The sequence below is a fragment of the Thalassophryne amazonica genome, chromosome 19 (assembly GCF_902500255.1).
Source record: "Thalassophryne amazonica chromosome 19, fThaAma1.1, whole genome shotgun sequence".
In the NCBI taxonomy this organism is placed as follows: Eukaryota; Metazoa; Chordata; class Actinopteri; order Batrachoidiformes; family Batrachoididae; genus Thalassophryne; species Thalassophryne amazonica.
In genome coordinates, this window is record NC_047121.1 from 16399271 (window position 1) to 16421145 (window position 21875).

The window sequence follows — 21875 nt, forward strand, 5'->3', positions numbered from 1 at the left end:
GGGTCACATAGAGGGGAACAGAAGGTATCATACTTTTATTGTCCGCTTGATGAAAGGGATTAAATATTAGAAACTGCTGTTTTTTTTGGTGTGTTTGTGTGGCCCCCCCCCCACAGCAGCGGCGCGATGTAGTGTCACACGTTCCAGGTGCTTGCACTGTGTTTATGCGTGCGCACAAGTGTCCATGAAACCATCGCCACGGCATCGTTCACGCCTGTCTGACCATGTGTCCCTCCCGACAGCAGGTGGAATGTTTCGCAGTTCCCCGTTGAATAGTTTTTTTTCCGGACGGTTCCTGCTTCTTTTGAGTTCATTTTGAGTTATGTGTGAAGGGGCCATTAAGTAGACAACACAGTAAGGCATTACAATTGTCAAGATTAAAGTTAAGAAAAAGAAAAAAGAAAAATGATGAATGCAACACAGTACACAACCCTGTGTCAATGTGAACAGAGCTTAAGATTGTTCAACAGCTTTACAAACTACCATGAAAAGGATACTGGGGTGGAAAGCGCTTTTTTCTCCAAATATGTCAACATACAGATGACCATTGTAGAAGTAGCCTGGTGGAAGCGGATCCAAGTGCCTTGTCATCTGAGCAGACAAACAAAATATCAAATTAATTTACCGTACCCGCAGGTCAGATCACAGCCACCCCAACCCACCTTGAGCATTCATGAATTGTTTTACACATTATTGCACACACTGTTTTATTTTTTAAATCAGTCGTAGTTGCATGACAATAATGTCAATTTGACCGTAAGTAAAAGAACTGTGCACAAGGTGGAATGGATCTAGCACCATCTGGCACTAAATGGGTGTGTTATCTGTGATGAAATCAGACATTTTATTGAAATATACGGAGGGGTGGGCGTTCCGTCAACTGTAATATTGGCCGTGCGTTCGTGCACCTCCTTTTCAGGCAGAATTTTGTGTGAAACGCCCTGGGCGTTCCATTGCATGGATACAATAATGTCTCACTGGGTGAACATTAATAATGGATCCACATCCTGCCTGAGCTTTCTAACAATACAAGAAAAAACAACAAAGACAAAAAAATTGAACTGACCCTGGTGTCCCGTAAGTCTTAATTCACCAAGAGAACAAGGACAAATGCCCAGTCACCAAGGAGGCTAACATCTGTGTGCCCCTGAAGTAACGGTTACTTAATGCCTCTTCTGTACAGAAACCTCCATCACTCACAAATTTAATGCAGCAGCCACAAACACACCCAGCCACACACACACCCACAAAAAGCACTCACATGTATGCTCTTGATTTCTTGTGGTGACAGGGTATTTTTAGTCTTCTTAGCCTTTTTGGTCGGCCTCTGAAAACAAAAGACAGACACAACAGCTACGTGATCAAAGAACTTACAAATAGACCTTTTCATTTTGACATACAAAAATGCATTGTTTTTATTTATTTTATATTTTTTAGGTCAATGCTTCCCAACAAACAGTATTCTTAGTACTTCAGGTTACTCACTACCCACAGGGTCTATGTAATCATCAAATTAATGATGAACAAAAAAGTTAGACTTGGCCAATGATAATGTGCAAATACGAGGTCTATTAGAAAAGTATCCGACCTTATTATTTTTTTCAAAAACCATATGGATTTGATTCATATGTTTTACGTCAGCCAAGCTTGAACCTTCGTGCGCATGCGTGAGTTTTTCCACGGCTGTCGGTTGCGTCATTCGCCTGTGGGCAGGCTTTGAGTGAGCACTGGTCCACCCCTCTCGCCGTTGTTTCATTGCAAGGAAATGGCGGAATGATTTGATTTCCATCAGAATTTTTTCAGAAACTGTTAGAGACAGGAAGCTGGAAACCATTCGAAAAATTTATCTGGCTTTCTGTGAAAATTTTACAGAGGATTCACAGAGAATAAGGAGTGTTATTACAGCTTTAAGGACTGCCCACAATGGTGCACGGCGCGCCGCGCTCCAAGCCGCCATCGAGAGGCAGAAAACACCACATCATTTCTAAACGGATCGCTGTGTGGAGCTGGGACCGTCGTGTGCCATTTCTCTGGTTATCACAAGAGCTGGACATCAGCCATTTTCCGGCAGATTTCACTTTTAACAAGAGATTTTGTCATGGAAAGTCGCGCGGAGGCTTCGCGCATCAGGACCGATTCGCTGATCGAGCGAGACAAAGGAACACCTCCGTTTCGGAGTGTTAAAGGACAAGTTTGGACATGCCTATCTCGACTTTCAATGCTTACCAGCCCAGTGAGTATAAGAGAAATCGTGGAGAGCTGGGCATGTCCCAACTTGTCCTGACGCACGAAGCCTCCGCGCGGCTTTCCGTGACAAAATCTCTTGTTAAAAGTGAAATCTGCCGGAAAATGGCTGATATCCAGCTCTTGTGATAACCATGAGAAATTGCTCACGATGGTCCCAGCTCCACACAGCCATCCGTTTAGAAATGATGTGGTGTTTTCTGCCTCTCGATGGCGGCTCGGAGCGCAGCGCGCCGTGTGCCATTGTGGGGCGTCCTTAAAGCTGTAGTAGCTACAGCTGTAGTAGCTGTAGTCCTTATTCTCTGTGAAGCCCATAAAATTTTCACCGAATTTTTTCGAATGGTTTCCAGCTGCTTGTCTCTAACAGTTTCTGAAAAAATTCTGATGGAAAAAAAGCCCAAATCATTCCGCCATTTCCTCACAATGAAAATCCGCCGAGGGGGCTGGACCACACCTCCCACAAGGCGTGCTCACAGGCGAATGACACAACCGACAAGCGTGGAAAAACTCACGCATGCGCACGAAGGTTCAAGCTTGGCTGACGTAAAAACATATGAATCAAATCCATATGGTTTTTGAAAAAAATAATAAGGTCGGATACTTTTCTAACAGACCTCGTATGTACAAGCTATTAATTAAGTTATAAATTATCTAAATAATAGCCTGTAATAAATTTTAGACTAACAGCCAATAGTAAATTCTAAGCTTTGCTTCTTGTTAGAACTTTAAATAATGATCTCATTTCCATGATATACGCAGCACTATTTTACCTTGAAGGAATATTTGATTCTAGAATAGTGGCAGAGGTGCTTCAGGTTGCCTTAATACATTTTGGGGTACAGAACCTAAAAAAAGTTGAGTAACACTCTTGCAGGTCATCAAGACCTAGCAGATGAAATATCTACCTGCTTGGCACACAGTCTGAGCCAGTCCTTCAGTCCATCCTCAGTGATGCCAACACCATCGAAGACCAAGAAGCAGGACATGTTGGTTTCTTGGTGGTCCCGGGTCCCATGGTCAATGCCCTGAACTGGGATAATGCTCAGGTTCCCACTGAGTGTGTTGTAGCTCACCTCCATCGTTTGGTCTGAGTCTAGATGGTCGACAGATGGAGAAGCTCACATCCATGTCTCACACAATTCTGACTTGTGTTAGTTCTGCAATACGAGATTCATATGGAACACAGGTATGCTACAGGAGGGCTATTAACGCTAATATCCACATAAACCATCTGCTCCCAAAACAGAAAAAGTCAAAAATACGCCAACTCAATACTATACACAGAATGTACAAAAGTTGAATAACAAAATGGAAATAACTGAAACTGACATAAGTGAGAAGATATTTAAAAGACAGGGATTCAGATACACAATTAATAGGAAGGGAATATGAGTTTTATCATCATACATTCTGCACATTCATACTATATGATAGCAGCTTCTCATCTCTCCATGGTTTTGTCACATCAAGTGTTTAAATGAACAAAGAGTGAGAAAACTATGTAGAAGAAACCAAACCAGTGGACTATGAACTAAATTCTAAACACAAAGACACCAGAGCAACACCTGAGCAATTCCTACCGTCAGTTGATTCGTGCCTGCTTCGAGTGTAACCTTTAATCATTCCCAAAACTTGGAAATGCAAATGCAGGTCAAGTGTTTATCAATAAAACAAATCACAGCTGCCTAATCGTACTGTTCAATACAAAGAAACAACCTTAAATCTACATCTGACCTGAAAACTTAGCAACAGCAGGTATTTTACAAAAGCAAAATGAAATGTAGAAAAATAATTCTTACCAGAAAATCTGACTTTTCCCCAAATATTGTACACATTTCCTTGGAAGGGACTTGGTCTTAGTGATGACTTGAATGCTAAAAAATCATTTCAAATGTTATGACATTTAGTACAGAATGCAGTGAAGCAAACTGTGAGATTAAACAATGCCAATAAGCAAAATAATGACAAGAGAAGCATATGGTAGTAGGGGGTTACATCTGTTTGGAATACACATTATTACACAGCAACTGCTGACAATTAAATTGAGACCACAGTTGCGTCCATATTTGGAGAGAACAGCAGCTTATGTAATCATCATCAAACCCTGCCAGCTCGTATCTGGAGCTTTTGTCACGTGTAAGAGAGACTGAGGAGGGGGAGGGGTTGCAGCTTTCTTTCCATCTCACCTTTACAGTGGGTGACAAACAGAGCCCTTTCAAGGGGACGGCTGAACACCACACGCTGCCGAGTGATGTTGAAAGACCCCGAACCAGTGAAGAAACGGCCCTTGCACCTGAAACACAAAACATGCACATGACACAAATAATGAGAAAAAACTAGAACAAGCCAAGTATTGGTGCAATGGACTGTTTTTTTTGTCTGGAAAGCTATGGACTGTTATTTTAACTGGAAAGCTGTCTACCAGCTTTGTGCTATCTGACAGCATTATTATTATTATTTAAATTAGCAGGTAAATTACTGAAGGTGACTGGTGAAAAGCCAATTGTGGATACAAAGAGGTAAGAAAGTTTTCTATGAGAACAGAAAACAAAAACATGCTCATACTCCACTGTGTGTATAGATATAAAGGTCTGAAAATGAGTAAGTAAAAAAGCATCACAGTAATGTCAGATATTCTGTGTATGGCATGAGCTGAGGATTTAGCAGACGGTCATGTTAGGCTGACCACTGAAGCATGAAGGCAATGAGACCCCTTTGTGTACATAGCAACTGTATGGCCAACAGCTTGTTATTGGACTGCCAAGAGGAGGCCAGCGGTAAAACATAAGATGCCTTGTGAGGCTTTACAGCAATGAGTGGCCGATACCCCTACTGCTGCAGCAGAGTGGAAATTACACCATGGGGAGGGAGGATGGAGAGATACTAAGTCAAGAATCAAGGCTGATCTCTCGCTCAGCGGTGCAAAGATTGAATATGGACACACAAAGGTCAAGAACAGGAAAGTGGAGCATGTAAAAAGGATCTTACCAGCCAGGGTAGAGAACATAGCGTGCTCTCAGCATCTGCGGCTCATTGAAGCTGGTATCAGACAAAATCAGAGTCACATCTTCATTCCTAAAATGCAACAAAGAGATTTTATCAGAGTTTACTACTGTGTTGTACAATGCAGTAAACATACTAGAGCTGGGAGGTATGATCTAAAATTTTGATCTATTTATATATACTATTATCCTGGTAGCATTTGGTTTTTGTAAAATAATTTTGCATACATAACGTAAGCATCCAAAATAAAACCAAGATGTTTAGAAATGCTATGTTGAAAAATCCTTGCTCTGTTAAAAAAGCACTTGGGAAGATTTGTAAAAAAACAAACAACAAAAAAAAACAAAATTTCATTAGGGGACTAATAATTTTGTCCTCAGCTGTAATTTTGAAGCACTGACGGGTAATGAATGATATACATAACATAGTATATTCATTTGTCTTAAAATTTCAACAGAAATGCATCTAACAGGCTGAAGCACTGGCACGGCCACTGCATAGTAGCTATTGTTGTACTTTAATTATATTACTAGGAGATATTTCATATTATACATAGGTATTTCAGAACAGTCATTTTGCAAAAGTGTAATAAATAGAAAAAATGCGCAACTGTACTAAGATACAAAACCTTTATTTAAAATAAGCTTATGTCCACCCAACATACAAAATAAAATAAATATACATTTATGGTTTCACTTATGTGCATTTGGAATTTATAGTGCAGCAGGTAACTGAAACAATCGTGCAAATAGTGACACAAGCACCAAAGTTGGCACAAATACTCAGAAGATATTACTCTTTTGAACAAACCGAAGGGCCACTTGAATTTTCACTTGGCGGCCAGGTAGGGGTCAATTGAAGAATTACACAGGGGTCAAAATTAAAAATGCTCAAATAACTTTGAAAACTACACCACTTTATTTGTCTGATCATATAGATTCCAAAAAGGTGTAGTTTGGACTATCTATGACTGAATGATCAGGCGTTATGGGGTAAAAACAGCAAAAATGGTGACAAAGGTCAGTTTCAGTTTGTACAGGGGTCAAAAGTTAAATTTTGGTAAAAAGTCATGCAAATTATTGGTTGAGCTAATAGGATTAATAAATGGAATAGTTTTGATTGTGTTGAATATTTGGTCTCCAAAATAAAGGTCAAACAATGTCAACGTCCACTGGATTCTCTGACATGTTATATTATTATCAGGTTGTCCTAAAAGTTCCCTGAAAAGCCTTCAGTTAATTCAAAATGCTGCAGCTAGAGTACTGACAGGAACTAGAAGGATAGAGCATATCTCACCCATATTGGCCTCTCTTCATTGGCTTCCTGTTAATTCTAGAATAGAATTTAAAATTCTTCTTCTTACTTATAAGGTTTTGAATAATCAGGTCCCATCTTATCTTAGGGACCTCATAGTACCATATCACCCCAATAGAGCGCTTCGCTCTCAGACTGCAGGCTTACTTGTAGTTCCTAGGGTTTGTAAGAGTAGAATGGGAGGCAGAGCCTTCAGGTTTCAGGCCCCTCTCCTGTGGAACCAGCTCCCAATTCGGATCAGGGAGACAGACACCCTCTCTACTTTTAAGATTAGGCTTAAAACTTTCCTTTTTGCTAAAGCTTATAGTTAGGGCTGGATCAGGTGACCCTGAACCATCCCTTAGTTATGCTGCTATAGACTTAGACTGCTGGGGGGTTCCCATGATGCACTGAGTGTTTCTTTCTCTTTTTGCTCTGTATGCACCACTCTGCATTTAATCATTAGTGATTGATCTCTGCTCCCCTCCACAGCATGTCTTTTTCCTGGTTCTCTCCCTCAGCCCCAACCAGTCCCAGCAGAAGACTGCCCCTCCCTGAGCCTGGTTCTGCTGGAGATTTCTTCCTGTTAAAAGGGAGTTTTTCCTTCCCACTGTCGCCAAGTGTTGCTCACAGGGGGTTGTTTTGACCGTTGGGGTTTTTACGTAATTATTGTATGGCCTTGCCTTACAATATAAAGCGCCTTGGGGCAACTGTTTGTTGTGATTTGGCGCTATATAAATAAAATTGATTGATTGATTGTGTTGTGTGGGCCGCTGAAGAGGAGGTACTGCTGGCCCACCACCACCAGAGGGCACCCTGCCTGGAGTGCGGGCTCCAGGCACCAGAGGGCGCTGCTGCCTCACAGGAGCAGTCGGGGTGACAGCTGACACTCATCACCTATGACAGCTGTCACCACTCATTGGATCAGCATCAGTATATCAGCAGGACGACATCTCCACCTCTTTGCCGAGATATCGCTCTACCAAGGAGGTAACGTACTCAGCCAATTGTGCTGTTTTCTTGAACATAATACGTTGTTGCTTTTGCGCAGATAGTGAGTGGAACAGCAGGAGACTGTATTGGACCTTTCTGATAAGTACACACATTCCTGCACTAACCAGTGTTTTCCTGACGAGAGGTGGAGGTGGTTTTTCCACCCTACGTGTTGCTGGGTGCAGACGCACCCACATCTGACTGTTTCTGTTCCTCGCCAGCAGTACCGGATCCGACAAGCGGAGGCAGTGGCCACCTGGGAGTTCGGGACTTGGCGGCTCCAGTATTCCCGGGGTTCGGTGGCGGAGGAAATCGAGTGGTTCCGGTTCGACTTGGACAGACGTCTCCTATCTTCGAGCCTGCCCACACGACACCGTTATGATTCGACTTATTATCTGATATTGTAATTGGTTGTGTTTGTTGTGCGTGTTTCACAACAGTAAAGTGTTGTTATTTGACTTCCTCCATTGTCCGTTCATTTGCGCCCCCTGTTGTGGGTCCGTGTTCCTACACTTTCCCAACAGATTGATTGACATGTGACATATGTTACCCCATAACATGATAACTAAGCATGACACATGGTCCAAACTATTCCTTTTTAAAATCCTGTTAACCCAACTAATAATTTGCATCATGTTTTACCAAAATTGAAGCAGCTTTAACTTTTGACTCCTGTACAAACTGACACTGCCCTTTGTCACCATTTTTGCTGTTTTTACCCCATAACTCCATAATATTCAGTCATAGATAATCCAAACTCTACCTTTTTGGAATCTTTATGATCAGACAACTAATGTGGTGTAGTTTCAATATGATTTGAGCATTTTCAATTTTGACCCCTGTGTAATTCTTCAACTGACCCCTATCTGGCCGTCTATTGAAAATTCAAGTGGCCATTCGGTTTGTTCAAAAGAGTAATGTCTAAGGAGTATTTGTGCCAACTTTGGTGCTTGTATCACCATTTGCATGATTTTGCTAAATATGCTTTTAGCTGCTGCACTATTAACGCTTTTTTACACTTCTGGTTTGATGTGAACTGCATTTGATTGGCACTGTACCTGTACTCTGCACAATGGCAAGAAAGTTGAATCTAATCTCATCTAATAAAAAACAAAACAAACAAACAAAAAAAACAGAACAGAACAAAACAAAACAAAAAAACCCCTCAGTAGAATCAAACTGGCAGCATAAATACAGAAGGACAGGAGAAAGAAGATTGTGCTGTAGTATGGTCGTATTTATTTGTGCTTTACAACATAACCGTTGTGAAGAAATCACAAAATAGCATTTTATTTCTCTGATACACAGCTTTGTTTGAAGCACTGTAGCTCTCTCTCTCTCTCGGGCCATTTCATGTCAATTCAACGAATATTTGAGGGGCCTCACGCACTTTGTCTCAGATTTTCTTCAAATTTTTATCAAATATTCCCAGAACTCTATTCCCAGAATCCCCCTGGCAGATCTATGTGCAAGCATTCTGGGGTTTGCCATGAATCATATGAATGCAGTGTGTGCACACAGCAATAGAAATACATTCGCGAGTGCACAAATTAGCCATAATTGGATGCTTAAATTAACCAGGAAGAAGGTCATAAAGAAGGCCATATTTATAACACAAAGTAGATATCAATACCTTCAAAATGGACTCAGTTTGAAGAGTTTTATTTACTGCCCACATGAGCTTTTCTTCTAATAAAATTCAACCACAAAATGCTTTTTTCAGATTTCAGAGGTTTCTCAAACAATAACTGTTTACCACAGATATGCCAAATTTACATATTTCATAGCCAGTATAGTTGGCATTAAGGAGCCAAGAAATGGAAAGGCTTCTTTGAGTGTGATGGTATGCTTCAGTGTCTCAAACATGGATGCTCGTAATGGTCAATGTAATATTTTCCATAGTTTGAGCCTACATAAACTTCACAGTTTAGTGTCAATGTCTGTTGTTTGACTATAGTCCAAGTCTGGGTGTCCATGACAACTGCCACAGAAAATTTCAGGCCTCTAAGTCCATTATTTACTGAGATATTCTACCTTATACATGGCTCCAGAAATGACGGCCACAATTTTTGCCTAAAAAATGGCAGACCCTATGCACACTAATTGGCCACATCTCAGAAATTACTTGGCCTACAGGCCTCAAACATCAGATTTGTTGTTCTGAATAATCTGGGAATATTTGATTAAAATTTGAAGAAAATCTGAGACAAAGTGCGTGAAGCCCTCGTTGAACTGACATGGAACAACCCCTTCTCTCAGTAGCGTCGCCCCCTCAGCCCCCCCATTAATGTGAATAGCGACTGACATATTTGTGGATCTCAACTGCAGTTTTGCACTGAGAATGTCTCAATTTTGCGTAACTGAGCAAAATGATGAATGCAATCATTCTAAGTGATGTGTATGTGCATTGATACCACATTTTAGAGGAGCACGGGTGACTAAAACATATACCTTGGTATTTATAAAGCAATTTACTATATATTGTTCATTTCAATTACATTTTGTGGAGCCCCTCCAACTTTTACCCCTGCCCCCCCCTCAGCTTCCCCAACAAAAATTTCCTGGTGCCGCCACTGCCCCCCCCCCCCCCCTCTCATGTTTGTTGACACAAACTGTGGCAAATAAACAAGAGGATGTGGTGATCATGAGCAAAAAAAAATGAGCGAAGCCAAAAGAAATAAGTAAAACTGACTCCCATGGTATAGGTGTCACAGACTGAAGGTAAAAATAAAAACACCACATGCTGCTCTCACTGTTTTCCAGAGAATTTTCTCATGTAGGCTGACTAAAACAAAGTATAATCAAAATCCATACTGTATGGCAAACTCATACTAGCGTACTTTATACACTGTTTATGCCTCCCACCTCTAAAGCATACTATGCACTATGGAATTATGACCAAAAAAAAAAAAAAAAATTAAGCCACACTGTCATTTTCATAGCTATGCATCTCAGAAGGTCACAGTCTATAATCTATAACCTTGACAAACTGGCATGTGAAGATCACGCCTGCCCATGAATGTGATCTGGCAGGTGGTTTGATGACATAATGCACTGGACTTGTCCCATGTGACGTGTGCAAAATGAATAACAGTATTGCACAACTTTAATACTCCCAGACATCCTCCTGGTGATATCATGGCATGCATGACAATGGGCTCCATGGAAAAGCAAGCAATGCCCAAAGTATATCAAAGTTCATGATGTAGAAAAGGAATTTTCAAACATCTTGAATACAACCCCTGGCAAAAATTATGGAATCACTGGCCTTGGAGGATGTTCATTCAGTTGTTTAATTTTGTAGAAAAAAAAAGCAGATCACAGACATGACACAAAACTAAAGTCATTTCAAATGGCAACTTTCTGGCTTTAAGAAACACTATAAGAAATCAAGAAAAAAAATTGTGGCAGTCAGTAATGGTTACTTTTTTAGACCAAGCAGAGGGAAAAAAATATGGAATCACTCAATTCTGAGGAAAAAATTATGGAATCATGAAAAACAAAAGAACGCTCCAACACATCACTAGTATTTTGTTGCACCACCTCTGGCTTTTATAACAGCTTGCAGTCTCTGAGGCATGGACTTAATGAGTGACAAACAGTACTCTTCATCAATCTGGCTCCAACTTTCTCTGATTGCTGTTGCCAGATCAGCTTTGCAGGTTGGAGCCTTGTCATGGACCATTTTCTTCAACTTCCACCAAAGATTTTCAATTGGATTAAGATCCGGACTATATGCAGGCCATGACATTGACCCTATGTGTCTTTTTGCAAGGAATGTTTTCACAGTTTTTGTTCTATGGCAAGATGCATTATCATCTTGAAAAATGATTTCATCATCCCCAAACATCCTTTCAATTGATGGGATAAGAAAAGTGTCCAAAATATCAACATAAACTTGTGCATTTATTGATGATGTAATGACAGCCATCTCCCCAGTGCCTTTACCTGACATGCAGTCCCATATCATCAATGACTGTGGAAATTTACATGTTCTCTTCAGGCAGTCATCTTTATAAATCTCATTGGAACGGCACCAAACAAAAGTTCCAGCATCACCACCTTGCCCAATGCTGATTCAAGGTTCATCACTGAGTATGACTTTCATCCAGTCATCCACAGTCCACGACTGCTTTTCCTTAGCCCATTGTAACCTTGTTTTTTTCTGTTTAGGTGTTAATGATGGCTTTCGTTTAGCTTTTCTGTATGTAAATCCCATTTCCTTTAGGCGGTTTCTTACAGTTCGGTCACAGACGTTGACTCCAGTTTCCTTCCATTCGTTCCTCATTTGTTTTGTTGTGCATTTTCGATTTTTGAGACATATTGTTTTAAGTTTTCTGTCTTGACGCTTTGATGTCTTCCTTGGTCTACCAGTATGTTTGCCTTTAACAACCTTCCCATGTTGTTTGTATTTGGTCCAGAGTTTAGACACAGCTGACTGTGAACAACCAACATCTTTTGCAACATTGCGTGATGATTTACCCTCTTTTAAGAGTTTGATAATCCTCTCCTTTGTTTCAATTGACATCTCTCGTGTTGGAGCCATGATTCATGTCAGTCCACTTGGTGCAACAGCTCTCCAAGGTGTGATCACTCCTTTTTAGATGCAGACTAACGAGCAGATCTGATTTGATGCAGGTGTTAGTTTTGGGGATGGAAATTTACAGGGTGATTCCATAATTTATTCCTCAGAATTGAGTGAGTCCATATTTTTTTTCCCTCTGCTTGGTCTAAAAAGTAACTGTTACTGACTGCCACAATTTTTTTTCTTGATTTCTTATAGTGTTTCTTAAAGCCAGAAAGGTGCCATTTGAAATGACTTTAGTTTTGTGTCATGTCTGTGATCTGCTTTTTTCTTACAAAATTAAACAATTGAATGAACATCCTCCGAGGCCAGTGATTCCATAATTTTGGCCAGGGGTTGTATACCACCACAATAAAAAAAAAAAGACCAAGGGACAGTAATGAAACATCCTGGTTAAACATGGAGACCCTTCCAGACCCTCTAAGGTTTTCTTAAAGTATGAACATGGTTTCAAACTGTGACCTTCCAGAAAGCATATCCATGAAAGTAAAGGCCCCCTAACACGAGCATGACTTTGATTCACGCACTTGCACGCCCATCGTTGTGACGATCCCACCCACTGTGTTCCCAGCTGGACACCGTTCTTTGTTCCACCACCTGCCACGTGCTCTGTGCTAGACGCTGTGTATATAAAATAATTATTTTGTGGCAGATTAATAATTTTCCCTGCAATTTGGCCACTGAAAACGGCTCTAATCGTTTCCTGAATCACAGAGGAGCCTTTAGCTGGAGCCGTTCGTGTGTCTAAAAGGGTAATTATTTGTCATGTTTATATTGTCGTGACTTGGTAAAAGAGTTGCGTGTTTTTTCCTTCTTGTGTGCAGCTGCTAAAGTGTGTTTTTGATAGATTTAACTTCTTGTTATAATCCTTCACACAAGCTGCACTGTGATGCGATCTGCTGATGTCACCACTCGCTCTGTTCACTACTTCTTTACTCCACTTGACGAGCTGCATGTCATGGTGGCGATTAGATCGCGCCATGTAAAATGACATTTATGCATGAAAGATTTTTTGAACATTTCAAAATTCTCTGTGCACAATAGCATGCACCGGCACCCCTCTTGCATCCTGTCTGCACCTGTTAAAGACGAGTTTACTCTCCAGCACGACACAGGTCGTGCTAGTGCGTGAATCAAAGTCATGCTCGTGTCAAGGGGCCTTAAAAATGGGTCTTAAGCATAATGGGCTTCATTCATGAACCGTTCTTAAGAACAAATTTGTTCCTATGTCCTGCTTACGAAGTTTATATGAAGACTGTGGCATTCTTGAAAGTTTTCCTATCCAGGATTTGCTCTTACTTAAGAACAAATCCTGCCAGCAAAGTTCAGCAGAGTCCAGCGGGATGAATAAAATTTAGCAACGCAGGTATGTACTGATAAAAAAAAAACCTAAAGGATTTTTTGCCAGACTGGCGTAGGGTAGAGTACAATTGCAGAGGCTTGGTTTATCGTAGTACAGTGTTCCACAGACTTGCATACATCAATGGACACAGTGCTCTATGCAGAATGTCCATGAAAAAATTAAACATGTTTAATTTCTTGCGTTAATTTCACGGACCCCTTTGTGTCCTTCAGTGTACTGCCACGTAAGGCTGCATAAGCTTTAAAGCCAAAATTCAGGCTTGAGTACTGCAGCTTGAATGGGACTCAGCTGGCCCCGAGCAATAAATTTGTAAATCGAGGCTCTCTCTAAAACAATCACATATTTTTTTTATCCAAGGTGTTGAATTAGAGCCCTGTTTGTCTGTGGAATTACTGTGTTTACAATGCAGGTGAACCAATGACCACAATTGATGCAAGTCAACTCAGTTCAAAGATATCACGAGATATCATGACAACTGCTGTCACTAGAAAGACAACTGAAATCAACTATGGTAAGTTTAAAGTTGCCACTAAATGACAGCATCCCAAAATGATAAAAACCGCTTCCCAATACAGTTTCCAATTTCACCATAAACATTAATTTCCTAAACATGATAAGATGTATGTGACGTATGTATAGTAACCAAATAAACATTCTGCAGAACAAGGTACTCATTTTGTTTTTCGAGTTTTACCCATGGAGCTGTATATAAGAACTAGAGAGCGCAGTAGCGCTGAGCCGTGTGCCAACAAGGAGGCGTGGTCGCCATTTTAATTCCGGGCAAGTTAGGGATTTGCGTGCATAGAAGTTCAATTAGTCTTGTCAAGAAACAGGTGGAATATGCTGGAAAGCTGTGCATTTTGGCAAAGCCACAAATGGAGGAACAAGGGAGACAATATTTCCTTCCATAAGTAAGTGGTTTTGGTTCTTCTTGTCACTTTGTCCGTGATATTTGGATGATAAACAGCTGTATGTTTTCTGCCGTACCTGTGTCGCCCGATGACACGGACCATTAACTCTTCACTTATGTCTAGTTGATATTTTCCACTGCTAGACCAATGTCTTACTGTCGTTAGTGATTAAAATTGTGCGAGAAGACTAAGAATTTTTTTAAAATTTGCACCTTAAAATAATGAGATTATAATGACCCGCGCTATGCCGTTCAGTCACACCCACACAGAGATGTGTACCCACACCACTGACTGCACAAATGAAACTTGGTCAATAAAGGATAATTGTGTAAAAATATTTTATATATATATATATAAATAAATGTATTGTAATGTTTTAGGAGCCCCGCTGCGTTGAACACAGCAGCAGCTGCATCGACGCCTCAGCTCAGCAGCTTGAACAGCGCAGATCCGTGTAACTTTCAACACTAATATTTGGGAATGTGTGTGTGTCAGAGTAAGTTTAATACTTTCCTGACATAATTTAATGTAAATTAATTTTTACTGCCTCGATATCCAGGTCAAAATGGCATTTTAACACATATTTTGCGAGCATTTTTCTGAGTGTGTTCAGTCACAAATCTCCATTGAAAATGCATTAACATCCGGGTACTTCATCAATATTTTGCCCGGTTATGAGACGTCATGTCACTGTTCATGAAGGGATGTTTTTGTTTAGTATGTAGCATTGGGACTGTGCTCTCTAGTTCTTATATACAGCTCCATGGTTTTACCATTTTCTTGTACAAATTATCAAATCGCCCTGATGGTAACAATAATCAAATGACATTTAGTTATGTAATAGTACATATTAAATACACTAGAGGTTTATCTAAACAGGGAAATAGGGGCTTCATGCCCCCTTGCCAAAATGCTGATTTTTTTTTTAAATTTTTAAAGCATTATTTCTACCATACAACCTTCCCCTCAGTGATCGATTCTTCCATAAATACATAACATTGATGCCAGCAAATAGCAAGCCCGTTTGTAATAAACACCATTTTTTTCCACAAAATACTAAAAACATGGCAAAATGACAGTAAGAATGTGTAAATATGTCCTATTTCACGCAACTTCCATGTTATGTTGTCTGGCACATACCCAAGGGGGTTTGGACGAACCGCACACTTTTGTCATGGTTTTTGTCCCGGTGTCCATTCTTAACCAGATCACAACAATATCAAAGTACCAGTATAATATGTTCAGTATGTGCCCCTGTAATCAGTCCCTGTGTTTACATCAGCGTTTGATGCTGTGAGCTGTTTTGCACAGCAGGCCCGAGTTGAAAAAAGAGTTCCCTTCTGTGTCTCAGAGCGTGAGGACACAGAGAGCAAAGAGCAGAGTTTACAAACATATTTTTAAACTTTTCTTTTCTTTCAAACTGCTGTAAGTAACTGTTAGTATTTGTTGTAATGTGCGACGCATTACAACAAATACTAATGCTTTTTTCCCAAATATGCCTGAAGTCTCTTTCTGAGGACGGCATGAAATAAGAAGCACTGATAAACCCTTCTTAGCTCTCAATTAGGTCCTACATGAATACACAACTTCTCCATTCTACCTGCTGAGAGACTGCAAACCAGGGACGAATTCAGACAAAAAGAGGGTGTTGTGTGTGTGTGTGTGTGTGTGTGTGTGGGGGGGGGAGTTTCATAAAAATGAAATTATGGCTCTTGGGGTTAGCATGTGTTTGACAGCTGTTTGAGGTTTGATCAACAGAAGAATCCTGTTGGCAAAGTAAGTTTTCTCCAGCTACATCTTCTGGCTAAAGTAAAGTCCTTCCTTAGTAGATGTGATCTTCACACGGTCATTCTTGCTTTCATCAGCTCAACTTGATTACTGTAATACACTTTTCGCTGGTGTTAAACCAGTCTTCTCTTGCACTCCTCCAACTTGTGCAAAATGTTGCTGCTTGTCTTTTAATGAACACTTCCAGAAGTGAGCATATTACCCCTGTACTTTACTCACTCCACTGGCTTCCAGTTCATTTTAGAATTGTTTTTAAGAATTTAATGTTTGTTTTTAAAGCTATTAATGGCCTTGCACCATCTTACTTGTCTGAAATTTTAAATCTCCGTAGACAGAGTGGGACATTACAGGCACCTGGTCAACTTTACTTAGATTTTCTAATTTCAAAATATAAACTCTGGGGTGATATTTATACCAAAAAAATACCCCCCCCCCCCCCCCCCCCCCCCATTCAGATCGTGGCTACGGGCCTGGTTGTTGTTCCGGTCCTTCCAGAAGCATCAGAATGCCCCATTTTGACCTCAAACACCACGTTGGGGGTGGGGGGGTGTGTGGGAGTGAGAGGAGAGCCCTTCCGTACCATCTCCTGCTCTGCTCCTTCGCATCTGGTGTCACCCCCTTGCTACATTTTCCTATTAAAACCCCTGTACCCAATATATACAATATGTAATTTAGATTTAATATTTGCATCAATATGTAATTTAGATTAGACACACTTTAAAAGAAATGCCATAGCAGTGTAGTCTACTGGCTTACAACACCTGCTATTTTTTAAAGTTTATTGAAGAGCTCTTAAAGTATCCATGCCGACAGTTACAGTAAATCACTCTCTGATAACAATATATAACAATGTGTAAAACCACTGTTGGGATTACAATCAAAATGCGACATCCCATAAAAGATGCTCACTCATGCTGATATAGATCCATGAGAAAAAGTTAATCCATGTGTATTTGACTAATTTTAATGTGTTATACACCAAATAACATTTACATTTTTACAATAATTTGAATTTCAACTCCAGTTAATGCAGGTGGTGTGAGGATACCTCCACTAACTGCCCTTTGCCAGTTCTAGTTTGTAATGTAGTCACTTCCACAATCTTCTTATGAAACAGAATGCATGAGGATGTATTGGGAAACTTTTCAGAACACATTGCTGTGGTATCTGAGCAGTCTGACCTTAAAGATTCAGATACGACTCAAGATGTGGAACAAAATGTGGTCTTGAGCGAGAATTTTTGGCAAAGATAAAGACAGTTAAGTGAGGGTTAGGGTTAGAGAGCGCCTACCTGGTGACAGCTGCTCTCTCTGCGACTATGAAGGCTGCAGTGGGGTTGGCAGAGCGTACCAGCTGCTGAACATGCTGCATGAGAGGGTGCTTCTGCTCTGCTGTCAGCCCGGTGAAGACCACTGTACTCACAACACCTGACATACAGTGAGGCACATAAAGATAATAAGAAATCTAGAAGAGACAGGTTTGCTACTTTGGAAATACAAAAACAAGTATAAGTAGCCACAAATAAAATGTTATTCAAAACAGTTTAAAAACAAGTGGCATTAATTAATTAATTATTGCAATGAGGCCATACTGTACATGCACGCGTATTAAGGAAAAACATAATTATTGGGCACCGCAGTCTCGTTGGAGGGCATGTGCTAAATGGGTAAAATATAACGCATATGACATAATTTTTACTTCCGGGGGAAAAAAAACCACGCCATTTTCAAGTGTTTTTGGGCAAATTAAATGCAAACTAAGTGAAAATGGATAGAAAAATGATAATACGGTGGGAAAGTAGACATGTGTTGCGGTTTGTTTATGACCCAGAGCTTAAACATGTAGAGGTGGTTTTGCAGGCGAGAGAACACAGCTACTCAGGTTAGCTGTGTAGGCTAAGGCTTACCGACACAACGTCTCCCACTCGCTTTGTTTTCCCTTCTTTACTTTGAACAGGAAAAAAAAAAAAAAAAACACTTTCGCGACTGCTTCGGTGATTGCATCCGAAAACAGTACACCATTTGTCCGTGTGAAATTTTGCTGTATATATATTGCACAATGGGAGCGGAGGTCCCCGTAAGTGGTCAAATCCCACGATCATGCAGGGTTCAAATGAGACTACGGTGCCCAATTCAGGAATAACACAACAGGAATGACAAATAACTTTCAGAAAGCTTTAACAGTATTAGTTTTTGGCTGTTTTCTTGAGGCTCTGTTGAACACAGATCATGATTATGATAAAGCCTGTTCAATTTTTTTAAATATTTGATCAGAATAAAGAATGAAAGATGATTTCTCTGCAGTCAACAACAAAATGTTGGCTGTAGCAGTAGGCCAATGAAAACTTATTGTTAGACTGTCAGTTACGATTTACAAAAAATAAAGACATCCACACACAAACAAAAAAACTATCAGACAAACACAATCTTCATACATACTGTACATTTTATGGAAAGGTATGTGCTAATTTTGCTGGACAAAAACTACAGAAAAGTATATGTCGGTGTGCACAATATTAAAATAAATATAATAATTATTATGAATTAGTTTGTAGTATTTTATTGTTCTCGTTATAACATATTTTCTCATTATGTTTTATTTATTAAAAATCCTTATTATTACAATAAGCTATCATTATTATTATTATTATTATGTATTTTTTGCATTTGGTTCTTCTTTTCTCATCTCTTTCCACATCTGTGTGGGCATAATTTGTCTAATGTATATTTCCACAAAGTGCAGTCCAGCACCTCCTCTCCACCCACTGCTTTACATCCAGTGCAAAACAGCACAAAGAACAGCACAAGTGTCACTTTTCTGCCCAGTGTCTGCTTTCTCTAAATCACACCATTTGGTTTGTGTAAAGCAGTATGCCCACAGCAGCCCAAAGATCTGTCACTAGAAAACGTCTAGTGCTTAGACCAGCAAAAACCCAGTCTAATGGCCAGTGCTGTCTTATGCTGTATAAAGAGCAAAACACACTGGCACAGTTTCACAAAGGACATGCACTGTGTTTGCCTGCACATACAGAAACTAGATAGATGCTACAATGCTTGGAAGGAGGAAGAAAAAAAAAACTACTGATTTACACTGTTGGAAGAATACACATTTCACCTTGCTTCTGCATTGCTTCACCTCAGGGAACTTTGGTGAACCTTGTCTGTTGTGCCCTCTGACAGGTTGCCATTAATGTATGAAAAATCCTTTCACTTATGGCTGCTTCCTCAATACTACAACACTATCCACAGTCCAGTTTTGAAGGAGAGACGGGTACTACTGCAACTGGTTGATAGCATGTTCAGATTACAATACACCCATGAATAATGAACACAATAAATCAAATGCCTGAGCACAGCCCCTGGCTCTGTACCATATTTCCTGCTGCTTATATAGAAAAATGTGCGTGGACACACTTCAAATGGATTTGCACGCACTCTATAGCTTGCTTTAATGTCTACCATTAAAATAGAATTCCAAGTCTACATTTAACATATGTTCAAGCTGAATGTATTTTAAATGTCTCCCACTTTTTTGTAACTCTGATTCTGTCATTACTTGTTCTGTCAAGCTTTGTAACCTTACACATCCATCTCAGCATTCTTATTTCAGTCACGTCCAACTTGTCCTGCACTCCCTTCACTGCGAATGTCTGAGCTGCATGAATCCTTGCCAATCTTACATTTACTGTGACTCAAATCTTTGACAAATAGTGACCAAACTGCTGAACGATCCAAAATTTATACAGTAGTGTTCAGAATAATAGTAGTGCTATGTGACTAAAAAGATTAATCCAGGTTTTGAGTACATTTCTTATTGTTACATGGGAAACAAGGTACCAGTCGATTCTCACAAATCCAACAAGACCAAGCATTCATGATATGCACACTCTTAATGCTATGAAATTGGGCTATTAGTAAAAAAAAAGTAGAAAAGGGGGTGTTCACAATAATGGTAACATCTGTTGTTGATGCTACAAACTCAAAACTATTATGTTCAAACTGCTTTTTTAGCAATCCTGTGAATCACTAAACTAGTATTAAGTTGTATAATCACACTTTTTCATGATTTCTTCACATCTGCGGGGCATTCATTTTGTTGGTTTGGAACCAAGATTTTGCTCATTTACTAGTGTGCTTGGGGTCACTGTCTTGTTGAAACACCCATTTCAAGGGCATGTCCTCTTCAGCATAAGGCAACATGACCTCTTCAAGTATTCTGACATATCCAAACTGATCCATGATACCTGGTATGCGATATATAGGTCCAACACCATAGTAGGAGAAACATGCCCATATCATGATGCTTGCACCACCATGCTTCACTGTGAACTGTGGCTTGAATTCAGAGTTTGGGGGTCGTCTCACAAACTGTCTGCGGCCCTTGGACCCAAAAAGAACAATTTTACTCTCATCAGACCACAAAACATTCCTCCATTTCTCTTTAGGCCAGTTGATGTGTTCTTTGGCAAATTGTAACCTCTTCTGCAATGTCTTTTATTTAACAGAGGGACTTTGCGGGGGATTCTTGCAAATAAATTAGCTTCACACAGGCGTCTTCTAACTGTCACAGCACTTACAGGTAACTCCAGACTGTCTTTGATCATCCTGGAGCTGATCAATGGGTGAGCCTTTGCCATTCTGGTTATTCTTCTATCCATTTTGATGGTTGTTTTCCGTTTTCTTCCATGCGTCTCTGTTTTTTTTTTGTCCATTTTAAAGCATTGGAGATCATTGTAGATGAACAGCCTATAATTTTTGCACCTGCGTATACGTTTCCCCTCTCCAATCAACTTTTTAATCAAACTATGCTGTTCTTCTGAACAATGTCTTGAATGTCCCATTTTCCTCAGGCTTCAAAGAGAAAAGCATGTTCAACAGGTGCTGGCTTCATCCTTAAATAGGGGACACCTGATTCACGCCTGTTTGTTCCACAAAATTGACAAACTCACTGACTGAATGCCACACTACTATTATTGTGAACACCCCCTTTTCTACTTTTTTTTACTAATAGCCCAATTTCATAGCCTTAAGAGTGTGCATATCATGAATGCTTGGTCTTGTTGGATTTGTTTGAATCTACTGAATCTACTGGTACCTTGTTTCCCATGTAACAATAAGAAATATACGCAAACCCTGGATTAATCTTTTTAGTCACATAGCACTACTATTATTCTGAACACTACTGTAAATAAATAAAATCTGTGACTACTTTTCACCTTTAAGACTGCCCATTTTAAGGTAATAAAACCACATCATTCCTTTTCTGATTTTGTTGAAAATGGAATGTTTGGACAATTTAAATTAGATTTTCTGTCAAACTGCTTGTCAATAAATCAATCAATAAATAAATAAAACATCGCATTTTAATCAAAACTGTAGGAACCGATTTAATTCTATTCAGAGAAGTTTATTATTGTTTTTGTCATGCATATGCAGCATCGGAGTTGAGGTTAGTCAAAAACAGATGACTCAAGTGACCTTTGAGAATTGTATGGAAATGTTCATATTCTACTGTATTGTAACAGTAACTGAAACTATTATGGTGAATGACGTTTGTAGAAAGCATAAAGATTCAACAAAAATCAAAAGCATCAATATAATGTTTGACAGTATTCAATGGAGTATACAGATTCTGGATGTACAACTGTATTTTGTTTATTATGCAAGTTCAAGGTTAAAAGAAAAAAATAGTACCC

General features: G+C 39.8%; 1 protein-coding gene across 1 annotated transcript in view; it reads right to left on the reverse strand.

Annotated features, from left to right (window-relative positions):
• The window catches only part of c19h20orf194 (chromosome 19 C20orf194 homolog), a 131925-nt gene that overhangs the window by 13976 nt on the left and 96074 nt on the right, over window positions 1-21875 (reverse strand). Inside the window, exons 30-36 of the mRNA XM_034194829.1 lie at window positions 17472-17607; window positions 5233-5319; window positions 4431-4537; window positions 4044-4118; window positions 3150-3337; window positions 1262-1327; window positions 498-591 (exon numbers count right to left, since the gene is read on the reverse strand). Of these exons, the coding sequence (XP_034050720.1) occupies window positions 498-591; window positions 1262-1327; window positions 3150-3337; window positions 4044-4118; window positions 4431-4537; window positions 5233-5319; window positions 17472-17607 (753 nt within the window). The remainder of the gene's footprint in view (window positions 1-497; window positions 592-1261; window positions 1328-3149; window positions 3338-4043; window positions 4119-4430; window positions 4538-5232; window positions 5320-17471; window positions 17608-21875) is intronic.